Raw genomic sequence first — 14,294 nt, 5'->3', positions numbered from 1 at the left:
GGCATGCTACTATGTCTTCTTTGTCTGTCGATACCTTGTCTACTGTCTGTCACCACCCTTCCTCACAGCTTTTCTCTTCTTCCAAAGCACATCAGGGTTTCTGGTGACGTCTGACTAAAAGGTTTACCAGATCTTCTAAAGCATGGGTGTCTAAAACTTTTTGAATTGGGGGCCGCATTTGGTGTAACAAATTGTGTGTACAGCCGCAGGGGACCTTTCGCGCCAGTCTCAACGGGCGGGATATAACCCGGACGCGAATCCCGTTCAATGAAAACATGGGCAACAACTGGAACAAAGAGGAGACCGTTATTTGCTTCAGAAATTAAAATAACTGAACATTTTGAAGTGCATCGATGGGAGGGGAAAAAAAAATAAACGTATTAATTTATTTAAGAAGGAATAAAGAATGCCGGCTTCATTCGGACCCAAACAAAAACGAGGGAGGTGGAAGAGAAGCAGGTATGTTGCTTGTATTCCGTCATGTGACTTTTTTCCGGAAGTGGAAAAACAACGCTGGTCAACCAAGCCAAGATGGCTGTTGTGCAGCAATCAGCACGCAAGATCTCCGAGTACGCAAGAGGCTTAGATCTTCTTACAAAAAGCAGATACGAGCAAAAATTCTAAGCCGTATAACATTTTACTATTCATGCTTTTTTTAGTAGGCAAAACGAACCACCTAACAATGCTTTATTTGTTTAGTAAAAAAAGTAGTAAAGCTGGGATCAGGCTGTAGTTGGAGTTGCTCTATTTTCTTTTATTAGATTAAAGTTCTTTAATTTTTGTTAATAAATTTTTTTAAATATATTTTTTTAAGACATTTTTTGGCCAACACTGCACGTATAAGTTGTATGTCAGCAGCCAAGAGGAGTTTTTGTAACCGGTTTTAATACGCTTTTATTGTAATTTATATACCAAAAAATATATTGATAAAATCGTGTTAATCGATTCCAAATCGAATTGTCACCCCAAGAATCGTAATTGAATCGTGAGGTGCTCAAAGATTCCCACCTCTACCTGACCGTACACAGGAACCCTGGTCGTTTGTCCACGCCACTGCATCCCCTGCCCCCCCTTTATTCTTGCCGCTTCCCCTCCTTGTGTGTGCAAATGTTCCATCCTCTCATTCTGCCGCTCTTTCTCTCATCCTCCATCCCTCGCTCCCCGCACTGCACGGCGTTTATCTGATCAGTCTTCCCGTACACCCGATCGCAAGGAGCGCAAGGCCAACTCTGCCGGAAAGAAGAGGAGGCGCTCGCCCTCACCGCCGAGCACACCTGCCGAGTCCCGAAAGAAAGGTGGAAAGAAAGGGTAAGAGAAACATCATTCAGCCAGGTTGCGTTCAAAGTTTTTGAAATATAAATCGGTAGATTGGACCGCCCCCATTTGAGCTGTGTGCCGTTGATATATGATATGATATGATGAGGCTAAGCTAATGGGGGCAAAGAGTTCTGTGGTGGTTTCACTTTTCCTGCCCTCTACAAGAATAATTCTACACATTGTGCTGCAATCACTTGCACACTACACCGTACACTTGAAACAAGACCTTTTATTTACTACATTTTTTATTACAAATCAAATGTGTATTATTGGCATATGATTTGATGTTGACAATTAGGCAAACAGCAGGAAATTGGTATACAAATAAGCTAGTTATGACTTGCGTGCATTAGTTTTTATTGTGAACTTGGCTCCCACCAGAGGCACGTCACCAGCATGCTGCTAGCGTTTCTAGTCTTCATATAGCTGTGGTATCAGCCATCACACGCAGGTGAAACATGTGTCCTGGGTGACCGACATCCACTTCCTGTGTCAGCAACACAGGGCACTACTGGAAGCGTCGGGGTCACCGAGGCGATGAGGACGACACTGAGGACGACGTCACCAAAGACTTGGATGACTCCTCTGCAGGCGCCAGCATGGAGGAGGGAAGTGTTTGTAAGAATGGTAGGTTCCTACATATTGCAACAAATGTTTGTAAGAATGGAAGTTTCTTACGTAGAACAGGAAGTGTTTGTGTGAATGGTAGGTTCCTACATAGAGTTGGAGATGTTTGTAAGACAGGTATTTTCCTACACAGAACAGGGAGTGTTTGTATGAATAGTAGGTTCCTAAATAGAATAAGAGATGATTGTAAGAATGAAAGGTTCCTACATAGAGTAGGAAGTGTTAGTGGAAATGGTATGTTTCTACATTGAGCAGTAAGAGTGGTATGTTCCTACATTGAGCAGTAAGAATGGTATGTTCCTACATTGAGCAGTAAGAATGGTATGTTCCTACCCAGAGCAGTAAAAATGGTGGCTTCTAACATAAAGTAGTAAGGATGGTATGTTTCTACTTAAACCCGTAAGAATGGTAGGTTCCAACATAAAGCCGTAAGAATGGTGGGTTCCAACATAAATCAGTAAGAATAGTAGAATGGTATGTTCCTACATTGAGCAGTAAGAAGGGTGTGTTCTTACATTGAGCAGTAAGAAGGGTGTGTTACATTGAGCAGTAAGAATGGTGGATTCCCACATAAAGCAGTAAGAATGGTGGCGTTACATTGAGCAGTAAGAATGGTGGCTTCCAACATAGAGCGGTAAGAATGGTGGCTTCCAACATAGATGGTAAGATGGTATGCTCCTACATAAAACAGTAAGAATGGTATGTATGTTGAAGAGGTTGATTTAGCCTACTGATGTGTATTTATAAATAGTTGATTTATATAGGCTAGTCAGGTAAAGTTTTGTACCTGACTTGTACTGGAAAAAGACCATGTCTACTCGAAATTTGGGAGCCCACCATGGTTGCTACTTTTTATTTGACACAAAGCTAATACACCTAATCAATGAACTAAAACTCAATAACTAAACTCAACAAAATTAGTAGGCGTTGACGTAACCGCGGACAGAGTCAAAGAATTTGCTAAGAAAAACGGAATCCGCTGTTAAATGGAGAATATCAGGGAAATTGGCATAAACGTGAGTGAAATGTGAGAAGGAACATTTGTTTGGGAAAATAATGGGCTCTGTACCGTTCATTCATCCCTGAAACACATCCTAAACTAAACAATGTCGAGTCAACCACTTAAAATAGGGACTAAACTATGAGGTTAAAACTAGCAAGAACAATCCATACACCCACAACACATCTCATCTGCTTGTGTTGTTGTGAACGACATCATGGATGTAAGATCAATGTACGAACAGGACAAAAGTCACAACTTGAGAGGCTCTCTTTTAAAAAAAAATTTTTTTAAACAGCCTCAAGTCGTCTCCTTACTCGTCGAACTGAAAACAGCAGCACACTTCCTTCCCCCCTTCACAATAACTGCGCTGTCTTTGTGCAATATCCGGTCTGGCCGTGCTTACAAACTAAAGGTCTCAAAAAAGTACCTTATACAAGCATAATGTACTAACAGCACTTATTGATACATTTACAAAAAATAGTATGCGTTAGCTGAAAATATTGGTCAAAATTGTCCAAATGTATATTGCACCAATGAATGTGAGAAATGTTGCATTTTAATAGATTTTATTGATGACATAAAATAACTGAATTTAAAAAAATAAAAGGGACAAAAATATTTGTATTTTATTATACAGCTATTAATTTTGTGTTACTATTATTTTAGTTTTTGTTTACTTGTTACAAATTCATATCCATTCTTTTAAATTACATTTAAAGAGTTTTGGTGGTATAAGAAATATTCTTGTTTTTAAATGAACGAATAATAGGGTTAATAATCGTGATTTTAATCTCAATCAAAATAATCAAGATTATCATTTTTGCCATAATCATGCAGCCCCAGTATATAGTCTATATTGTGACATAGAGCAGTAAGAATGGTAGGTTTCTATATGAAGCTATGTTTTTGTAGTAGTTATTTAAAAAAAAAAAAAAAAATTGTGAGGAATGTTTCAGTGCTTGCTAACACGTTACTGTCATGTTTTCACACAGCTCATTCAAAGAAGGATGTTGAGAGCACTCCTCTAAAAGGAGACAACGGACAAGACGTGGGTATGTATATATTTATGTACCGTATTTTACGGACTATAGAGCACACAGAAATAAAAGCCGCACCAACTAAATAAAAAAAAAAAACAATACCGATTTTTCCATATACTTGCTGCAATTTGTGAAACTGAAACAATATAAAAAGAATGCCATTGAAAGTTAATAATACTAACACAGACACTTGTAAACATGATAGCATATTAGCTAACGCTAACGACGCTAGCTTCATTACATTACGATAGCACGTACAAGTGTGCATGAAAACACTCCTACAGACATCACACATGGGACGGTTCAGTAAGTATGAGTAGTTTTAGCTATGTTGTAAAACTTACAAACGTTGCTTGGAGTGATGAATGAAGAATCCACATGAGTAGAAACGCTATGGATGAGTAGAAGACGAAATGGCACTTGTACTTCCGGTTTGAAGCACTAAAGATTTCACCCCGCATCACCTGCAGCTAGCAAACTCGCCCAAAAGATGGCACAAACAATAACACACCTTTTCAATGTCTTTGCTTGTGTTTAATGAAATCTATTTGCATTATGATCGTTGGCGAAGAAAAATCCTTAAATCAGCTACATGGTTTATAAGCCACAGGGTTTAAAGCGTAGGAAAAAAGTAGCGGCTTACAGTCCGGAATTTACGGTATTAAGTCCCCCAGTACTGGATGTCCGCATCATCACAATCGCTTTCAAACTTGTTCTACCCTTCTTCTTGCAGACGACATGGAGGATGACTCAGTGCTGTCTGGTGGAAAGGTAGATGACTTGAATAAAGACCTTTGCATCCGTCACACTGACTGACTTTGTGTCTAGGAGGACGAGGACCAGAGCAAAGCTGAAGTCAGCCGCCTGATGGATGCCAGCGAGGACAATGTGACGGAGCAGACGCACCACATCATCATCCCCAGCTACAGCGCGTGGTTCGACTATAACTGGTAAGCCGCGTGCTGGATGTCACATGACCCATGTTTTAAAACCTTACACACTGCTTTCCTTTCAGTATTCATGAAATTGAGCGCAGAGCGCTGCCTGAGTTCTTCAATGGCAAGAACAAGTCCAAAACCCCTGAGATGTGAGCGCACTGACACGCCCGCTTCCAAGATGTTGTCTATAATGACAGTTAATGACATTGCTCCCACCCCCAGATACCTCGCCTACCGTAACTTTATGATTGACACGTACCGGCTCAACCCCCAGGAGTATCTCACCTCCACTTCCTGCCGCAGGAATCTGACAGGTGACGTGTGCGCCATCATGAGGTGACTTGATGCACGGTGACACTCAAGCAAATCTTTTTCCTTTTTTTTTTCTTACAAATTGTACTTAACACGAGTTAATCGTCTCCAGAGTTCACGCCTTCCTAGAGCAGTGGGGGCTGGTGAACTACCAGGTGGATGCAGACAGCCGACCTTTGCCCATGGGGCCCCCACCGACGCCCCACTTCACCGTGCTGGCTGACACCCCTTCTGGCCTCGTGCCCCTCAACCACAGACCTCCGCCGGTAAGGATGTAGACCAGGTGCAGGTGGCGAAGAGCAGCAATGATATTCTGTGCTTCCTGCGTTTAGATCCCGCCCCCACAGCAGATGGCCAACTTCCTTGATAAGAGCAAAGAAAAAATCGACCTCCAAAACTTTGGCCTCCGTACTGACCAGTACAAGAAGAGCTCCAAGGTTAGCAACACGCTGAATCACTCATTTAATGCTCAGGTGACCTCCACCAGGGCTTTTCTCCTCACTGCAAACTGTAGGAAAGTGTTGACCTCCTCGTACAAATTTGAAAAATGTCGTGTCAACACCTAATGACTTTCCTCCAAGGTTTCGCAGGCTAATTTTTTTTTCTAAAATACCTACATTTGCAGCAGCTCTTTCAAAAAGTTGCTGTTTTACAATGTACTTTTTAGGACCAGTTTAACTTAAATTTAAGTAAACTTATTATTTTTTTGTAAGATATGTAAGTCTGGTGTGCCCACTTTTAAAAAAAAATGTTGCCTATCATTCCTTCTCTGCGGAGGTGTTTAGAGCACGTCTGGGCGGTAGGCAGTTATGGGGAATACCCAGGACACTTTGGGGAGACGATCACTACGTTTCCATGCAAAAAATTTGTCTGATTTCTCAAATACAAAACCCAAAACCAGTGAAGTTGGCACGTTGTGTAATTTGTAAATAAAAACAGAATACAATGGTTTGCAAATCCTTTTCAACTTATATTCAAATGAATATACACTTATTTGTCATTACTGTAGAATTGTACTGTATTTGGAAGGTAAATAACTTTTAGTTTTCCTAAATAAATAAAACGAACCAAAAAAAAATTGACTCCTTTCTGTCAGCAAAAATTAAACTTTAAACATAGAACATCTTCAAATGCCTTTTTTCCCCCCCCAATTTGAAAAACTAGGTCGGGTTGTCTTTTTTTTCCCCCCATCACCTGATCATGACATTCTCGCTCGTTTGCCCGTGTGGATGGGCTCATATTTCCCATCCGGATTGAAGATAAAATCTTCCACAAAGGGACACTTGGCTTTCTAATCATTATGTTTCCTCCTAACTTGTTACCTTGCTGAACTTCTCACTAGCGAGTCGTGAGTAGCGAGGGTCTTTGTCTGCGCTTCAGTGTGTGCGAACCTGCTCTCCGCCCACCGAGACAAAGATAGTGAATGACAGTGAAGATAGATCACTGCGTTCAGTTAATTCTATTGTTCAATTAGTGCGCTTAGGTGCTGAGAGCGATGCACAGACAAGACCCCTTTCTGCCTGTGGTGAAGAGAGAGACACTTTCGATTGGGCAAGAGGCAAAAGACGTGAGGGTTAACAATTTTGGTAGAGTAGCCATAGTTTGAGGTGGTGAAAAAAATATTGTCTTTTACTGACCAGATCCTCCAACCAAGACGTTTCTTCCGTGTTTGAAGACTTGCGTGTGTGAGGCAGCTACTGTGCATGAAGGAGGAGGAGGTACACACAAAGTGATCAGTGAGACTTCCGCGTCAATCACTTGTCCATTTGGTTATGGATTAAGTTTATTTCGAACATGTTATACAGAAAATTGTACTCCAGTTTGATCAACTTTGGATGGATTTATTTTAGGAGCAAATGTCAAATTAAAGGGTTAAAATCTGTATTTGCACTTTTTTTTTTTAATGCTCTTACGTCCTATTTCTAGTCGCCAATGCAAGTAAAATGCTCGCACACTTCAGCCCTGCATATCGATATCGACTGAAACGGAAAAAAATGTTTTTGCCCTGCTCTAATCAAGTGTTATTCGTTCACAGCTGTGCTTTCATCACATCCAGAAGCAGAAACTCGTGTTAATGCTTTGTTGGTGTCTTACTCCTTTCAGGGTAAATCCGTGGTGTCTTCCCGGGAATGGACCGAGCAGGAGACCCTGCTGCTGCTAGAGGTGAGTCTCATGTGATCAAACCGCTTGAGTTCTAATGTCTACACTTCAGAGGGAATCTTTAGTTTCTGCGTGCGCCGCATCCAAAGCGTCTTGTTTGTCTGGGCAGGCTCTTGAGATGTTCAAAGATGACTGGAACAAAGTGTCCGAGCACGTAGGATCGCGCACGCAAGACGAATGCATCTTACACTTCCTGCGCCTGCCCATCGAGGACCCCTACCTGGAGAGCTCCGAGGCATCGCTGGGCCCTCTGGCTTATCAGCCCATCCCCTTCAGCCAGTCCGGGAACCCCGTCATGAGCACCGTGGCTTTCCTGGCCTCCGTGGTTGACCCCAGAGTAGCGTCTGCTGCCGCCAAGGCGGCACTCGGTAACGCACCGCCCAGCGCAGGTACACACCTTACAGGGAGCCGTGTTCAGATGCCGTCTTCTTCCACAGAGGAGTTCTCCCGCGTTCGAGAGGAGGTGCCGGCGGAACTGGTAGAGGCTCACGTGAAAAAAGTGCAGGAGGCGGCGAGGAGCACGGGCAAGGTGGACCCCGCCTTCGGCCTGGAGAGCAGTGGCATCGCTGGGACTTCTCCTGAAGAACCCGAGAAAACAGGTGGGTCATTCTCAGTGTGACCACTAGAGGGCGGCAGATTTCAGCAGTCAAGAGTGTTTGTGTGTGCTCACATTCCGCCACGTTAACCAGATTAAAACTACGCAGCAGATGGGCTAAGGGAGGACACAGGGGGGGAGGGGCGGATAAAATCTGGGTCATCGCACATTTTTTTTCCTGCTGTCTTCAAACATCCTCACCATCGTGTTGTTCCTGAATAGGGGTGGGAATTGATAAGCTGTTTCCAGTTCCATTTCCATTGTCGATTCTGCTTTCCTTTTCTGTTCCCTAAATGATTCATATTTGGTAAAAAAAAAAAAAAGAGAGAACATAAAGGTGGATAAGCATCACTTTTATTTATTTTAAAGCACAGGTGTCAAATTAAAGGCCCGGGGGCCAGATCTAGCATGCCACATCATTTAAGTGGCCCGCGAAAGCCTTGAAATAATTTAAGTATTTTATCTTTTTGTTCTTTTCATTTTGACAGCAAAAAATATAGGTATTGCATGCAATTCCATATCTTTTAAACTTTATTCACTAATATCTTTTTTAACTTTCTAGTAAAAATAAAAATAGTTATAATATAAATCTGCTTGACTTATGATTTCAAAGCATGTTTTTCATCAAATTCTACACTGCAAAAATGACGATTGATTTTATGGTAAAAAACAGGCAGCTCAGTTGCCATCATTTTACTGTAAAAAAAGCTAAAGTACAGTTTTTTCAGTTTACAATAACATGTTGTAAAAAAAATAACGTGAATTTGCGGTAATTAAATTGCTATTGTTATTTAAATGTATTGTTGTTCCTATTATTATTATTATTATTATTATTATAATATTGTTGGGGTTTATTCGTTAATCATTTATATCCAGTTTATTTTAAATCTATTTAAAGTGGCGTTTTGGTGGTACAATACTCATGTTTTCAGATTAATGAATAATCGTGTAATTGAGCACTACTACATTATCAAATTTTATGAATTATCCTGTAATTGAGCGTTACTACATTATCAATCAATCGAAGATTATTTCTATAGCTATTTATCACAAATGTCTCAAAGGACTGCACAATATCAATCAAAAATAATCGTATTATTTTTGCCATAGTTGTCCAGCCCTAAAACACAGCCATAAAATACATAGTGCACCATTTACACCTGCAGTTACTCTTCCTTTAACCAGTTGTTTAAACAAACAAGCTTGTGTACCTTTTGAAATGACAGTGTTGATCTCTTTTTTTGGTGCAATGCTACCAGCTGGTGGACAATGACATCTTGCAGCACTTTGTCTTCACCAATGTTAAATAGCTTGCATGCGCTGGCTGTCCATTTAGCGAAGGCCATGTTTACCTTATCCGCGCTACTTTTGTTGACTATATTTTACGCAGGTAAACACCACCGGCTTTGGAATTGTCTGTCATTCTCCACTCGGTCAAGTTGGAGTCGATGTAGCATTCATGCTAGCGGCGCCGTCCTCGAATACGTGCTTTGCTTTAAGATGCTATTTTACACTTGCTGTATGCCGATGATGAGATAGTTTGTCAATGCAATGCCAACAAATGACCTCAGTTTTGTCCAAAGTTCCGTTGGAGTGTGTTTCGAAGTGAAATAGCCCGCCTCTCATCACTCATCTTGTTTGACAATAGGCGCCGACTTCCGGGTTTACGTGCGGTCATAACAAACAAGCATTGGGCTTAAAAAAGTTGGCCAGGGGCCTAAAGCCGACTGCATGCAAAGCAACGAGATATGTATCTATGTATATGTATGAGTACATAGTGTTATAATAATATAATCAATATATAAATAATACTTTTCATAATTGGTTATTAAGAGTATGTGAAAGTTCAACTTATTCCTTGTTTACTAAAGTTTATTTATCAATCAGAAATATCAAGCAGCTAAAATGCGCCTAACATGGATAAGGTTGGAGAGTGTTTTGCATTTTTCTCATCATCCCTTGTAGTGGATTTAAATGGGTGTAATTTAGATTTTTTTTTTTTATGTTGATTGGACGTTTTTGGTAATATCCACAAAGTTCAGTGAGCTTCGATGTGTTATATGTGACCATGTTTGTTGACTTTTTGTGCTAGTTGATTATTTTTTTCCTGCACCATGACTTGGGATTGAGTCATGTAAGTAAATGCTGTGCTGTTTTTCTTGCAAGCATAATTAATGGTTGAGGTACATCGTTGGCCACCAGATGGCGACAATATGGCAGCTATCAGACCCCTAGCTATTTGTATAGGACTTCAGCACCCCCCGCGACCCCCAAAGGGACAAGCGGTAGAAAATGGATGGATGGATGATTACACCGCTCCGCCATGGTTTATTGAACTTGTGCCATTTCGTGGGCCAAATTGTAGACTCCGGCGGGCCACACTTGTACACTTTTTTTTTTATTGATCACATACATTAACGTTGACGGCCCTATTTTTTATATTAATGCACTGTCTGCCACACGTTTGAACGTTCAGCTTCCTTTGTAACTCCTAACGTCCGCAAGCTCACTTGTGTATTTTTTCATCTTCAAATGAAGTGCATTACCTTGCAGAGGCTCCTGAAGCTGAAAAGATGGAGGCCGACACAGACTCCCAGCAGGGGGACAAGGTGAGGACATTTCATGTTTGGCAAAGATCCTCAACTCCACACGCCCTTTCGGAATGTGATGCTCCAGTAGTTCATTTGTTGTATTTTATGGTGTCGTTGTGATCCGACGCCCCCCTCAGGCCGAGTCCAAGGACGAGGCAGAGAAGCCCAGCGAGTCAGCGGAGAAGGGCGACAAGACGGAGGCTGCAGAGAAGGTAAAGAAGGAGGCGGGGGAGGTGTCGGAGCGCGAGGACGAGAGCGAAGAGGGAGACGAGACAAAGGCAGCTCCTGCAGGTCTGTTTTTTTCACTTAACACTAGTGTTGGACCTGGCTGGTCCAGCTGGACTAGTGAGTTCAGGGTTGATGACCGACTTCCTGTCTCCTCTGCTCCCAGACAAGGATGAAGAAGAGTCCATGGAGACGTCGTCCTCGGAGCAGGAGAAGGACAAGGAAGACAAACCCACCACAGAGGAGGGGGAGGACAAGAGGAAGAAGCTTGAGCACGACATCGGCGAAGGAAACATCGCCACGGCGGCCGCCGCCGCCCTGGCATCTGCTGCCACCAAAGCCAAGGTGAGACCGGGCCTCCTGCTGGCACACGTGGACTGTCTCCGCGTCCTAACGTGTCTCCCCCGCAGCACCTGGCGGCGGTGGAGGAGAGGAAGATCAAGTCTTTGGTGGCTCTGCTCGTGGAGACTCAGATGAAGAAGCTGGAGATCAAGCTGAGGCACTTTGAGGAACTGGAAACCATCATGGACCGCGAGAAGGAGGCCGTAAGTCGCAATGCTGCTCCTGACCTTTGACCTGGTGACACTTAAGTTGTGACTGATGGTGGAGAATGTTCTTTTCTGCTGATGTCAGCAGTAAACGCTTGAAAAGGGTCAGTTTGTGCTCCTTTTTGCTGACCAGCAAAAAAAACTGAGCTAGACTAACAGTACTACGCCATGTAGTGTTGGCATGCTTGCAATTATCATGTGCAAAGTACCAAGTTATGACTCTTAAGGTGTTTGACTGTAAAATTGGCTAAAAAAAAAAAATTTGCATGCTAATGTTAGTTTGTTAAAAACCAATGTGAGCATGCAAGCAATTAGCATATGTGAAGGACTAAGTTATGTAACTGAGGTTTTTGGCTGTAAAATTGGCTACAAAAGTTTGCATGTTAGAACGCTTATGTTAACATGCTAACAGTTAGCATGTGTCAAGTACCAAGTTATAGGAGTCTGAGGTGCTGGGCTAAAAAAAATTAGCACACAAATGTTAGCATGTTAACAGTTAGTATATCAAGTACCAAGTTATAGGAGACTGAGGCACTCTGCTGTAAAATTGGCCCAAAAAATGTGCACACTAATGTTAACTTGCTAACAGTTATATGTCAAGTACCAAGTTGAGTCCAAGGCGTTCGGCTGCAAAATTGGCTAAAGAAGTTAGCAGGCTAGCGCTATTAATGCTGCCTGAGGCTGAGCCAATCAGTGGTCACGATGTTAAACCGCAGGGTCTGATTGTTTTGGTCTCATTAAGTAGCCAATAATACTGTATTGTTTTTATGGTTCATTTTTTTACGCTTGAAAATACTTCATGTATGACAAAATGACGTAGAATTTGCTGTCACTGATGACACAAAGCTAAGATGGATGTTTCCAGATAGTTTAGCATATATCGATTGGCTTATATTGTATTGCTTTTAGTATCTTTAATATACAAAATGTTTCAAAGTAGCCCTCGCTGAAAACAATTTGGACACCCCTGCTCTATGGTCTTCATCATGTGGAGATGATTGTCAAAGTGGGCGGGGCCTAGGCGTCACCTCGAAACCAAAGGTGGTCAGTTCTGCTTCTGTGCAGTCAGACGTTTCCATGTAAACTTTGCATGTTTGATGGGAGAAGTCCACTCTGTTGTTGTGTTGGTGGGCGGGGTCTGTTATCACATGACGTCGTCGTTTCAGCTGGAGCTCCAGAGGCAGCAGCTGCTGACGGAGCGTCAGACCTTCCACATGGAGCAGCTCAAGTACGCCGAGATGAAGGCCCGCCAGCAGATGGAGCAGCAGGCCGCCGCTGCCGCCCAGGCTCAGGGACAAAGCCACACCCCCGGGCCACCAGGCATGCATCCTGGGGGCCACGGAGCCCCTCCTCCCCTCCACGGCGCCCCAACTCCTCACCTTGGAGGGCCCCTGCCTGGTGCGGCCATGCACCCCGGCTACCCTCCTATGGGCCACCACCCCATGGGCCCCCACCTCGCGGGCCAGCCAGGTGAGGCGGAGCTTTGTGTTGGCCGCCCTTACACTGAAGCAAGGTTCTGACAGCTTCTTGGTGTTCTTCACAGCACCCCTCGGACCTGTACAGCCCATGCGCATGATGGCGGGCCCCCCCACTGCCGGCCCCCAGCCTGGTGGTATGCCTCCCATGATGCCTCCACGCCACCCAGGAGCTCCCAACGGCATGTGTGCGTAGACCAAATCACAAAAATCCTCCGCCTTGTGTCGACGCAACGTCATAACTGTGACCTTTCACCTTCTCAGACCCAGGACCACCAGCTGCACAGGCCGAAGCCGTGCCCCCGGTTCCCGTGGGTGCTCCAGTGCCCCCCAGTGGACGCGCAGCGGACAATTGAGACCAACACGCAAAGCCTAATTGTACCATCACCTAAACCAACCACACACACACTCAGGGTGACACATATACATACACACACACTTACACACACAAACCAAAAATGTTGTTCCTGCTGAGTCGGGCCTGATGGAGGCTGCAGACACTAAACACTGGACAAAATCAGAAGCTCGGTCCCGGCGAGTGTCTGCCTCGCCTCAGACTTTTACACTGAAGTGTGTGTGCGATAGGCGTGCTCCGCCTCCTGAGCCGTCTTTGCCTACATTTCCTGTTTTTGACCCGACTTAAAAATGGCAGCTGGTCACCTGCAGGAACAAATTAAACACCTGCAACACACACACACACACACGCTGAGCAGAGGTTCACACTGGAGCTGCCATGCACTGACACACGCACACACATACACACACTTATGCGGCCTTTGTTAGTGTGACTGGGACACCTTGGCTCCGCCTTTTTATAGAAGCTGTAGCAACTTAAGCCCCACCCCTCCTGTGCTTTCTAACGCTGCCTACCTCGCTAGCCCCCCCACACCTTCATTTACAGTCATAGTACACCATGTAGACCTGTGTGTGTGTGTGTGTGTGTGTGTGTGTCATGTTACACGTCCATTTAAAGAGCTTTGCAAAGTGACCGCTCGCTAGCACTGTTAGCATCTCTGCTACCTCTCTTTCCTTGCTCGCCCGTTAGCTACCTCTTCTAGAACTTCACCCCTATACCCCCGCTGCCTTCTAGAACTCTCCGCTTCCTGCTACCTCTGCTTCCACTTCCTGTTTCCTTCGACGCCCCGTCGCCACCTGGCAGGTCATGTGATGCGACCGACCGCTCCCGCATAGCATCTTTAACGACTAAATGTATTTTTAAGAGTTTTGTGTAGAGCAGGTTTTTGTGTAGCATTTAGTTGGATTTTGTACGGTCTGTTGCTACTTGGACCTTCACGCTGGACAATAAAATGTTTTTTCTACAAACTCTGTCGTCAATCACATTTGAAAAAAAATATTTTTAATTCATATTTATGTTGCGTATATATTATAAAAATATAATGAATAAAAATTAGAGATGTCCGATATTATCGGCCGATAAATGCTTTAAAATGTAATATCGGAAA

General features: G+C 43.5%; 1 protein-coding gene across 3 annotated transcripts in view; it reads left to right on the top strand.

The window, feature by feature from the left end:
• smarcc1a (SWI/SNF related, matrix associated, actin dependent regulator of chromatin, subfamily c, member 1a) overlaps positions 1 to 14,148 on the top strand; it is a 29,002-nt gene extending 14,854 nt beyond the window's left edge. The window contains exons 10-28 of one of the 3 annotated variants that reach the window (XM_062029751.1): positions 1,214 to 1,308; positions 1,814 to 1,944; positions 3,940 to 3,999; positions 4,721 to 4,758; positions 4,816 to 4,937; positions 5,003 to 5,074; positions 5,148 to 5,261; positions 5,350 to 5,503; positions 5,570 to 5,674; positions 7,341 to 7,400; positions 7,507 to 7,765; positions 7,835 to 7,996; positions 10,531 to 10,601; positions 10,721 to 10,874; positions 10,975 to 11,153; positions 11,219 to 11,353; positions 12,523 to 12,826; positions 12,900 to 13,019; positions 13,096 to 14,148. In XM_062029751.1, the coding sequence (XP_061885735.1) occupies positions 1,214 to 1,308; positions 1,814 to 1,944; positions 3,940 to 3,999; positions 4,721 to 4,758; positions 4,816 to 4,937; positions 5,003 to 5,074; positions 5,148 to 5,261; positions 5,350 to 5,503; positions 5,570 to 5,674; positions 7,341 to 7,400; positions 7,507 to 7,765; positions 7,835 to 7,996; positions 10,531 to 10,601; positions 10,721 to 10,874; positions 10,975 to 11,153; positions 11,219 to 11,353; positions 12,523 to 12,826; positions 12,900 to 13,019; positions 13,096 to 13,187 (2,427 nt within the window). In that variant the 3' untranslated portion in view covers positions 13,188 to 14,148. Of the gene's footprint in view, positions 1 to 1,189; positions 1,309 to 1,813; positions 1,945 to 3,939; positions 4,000 to 4,720; positions 4,759 to 4,815; positions 4,938 to 5,002; positions 5,075 to 5,147; positions 5,262 to 5,349; positions 5,504 to 5,569; positions 5,675 to 7,340; positions 7,401 to 7,506; positions 7,766 to 7,834; positions 7,997 to 10,530; positions 10,602 to 10,720; positions 10,875 to 10,974; positions 11,154 to 11,218; positions 11,354 to 12,522; positions 12,827 to 12,899; positions 13,020 to 13,095 lie in introns of all 3 variants that reach the window. The other 2 variants (XM_062029750.1, XM_062029749.1) reach the window with 2 other exon arrangements.
• The last annotated feature ends 146 nt before the right edge of the window (positions 14,149 to 14,294 follow it).

This window comes from Entelurus aequoreus, linkage group LG20, assembly GCF_033978785.1.
Source record: "Entelurus aequoreus isolate RoL-2023_Sb linkage group LG20, RoL_Eaeq_v1.1, whole genome shotgun sequence".
NCBI lineage: Eukaryota > Metazoa > Chordata > Actinopteri > Syngnathiformes > Syngnathidae > Entelurus > Entelurus aequoreus.
This window is presented reverse-complemented; position numbering and strand designations above follow the sequence as displayed.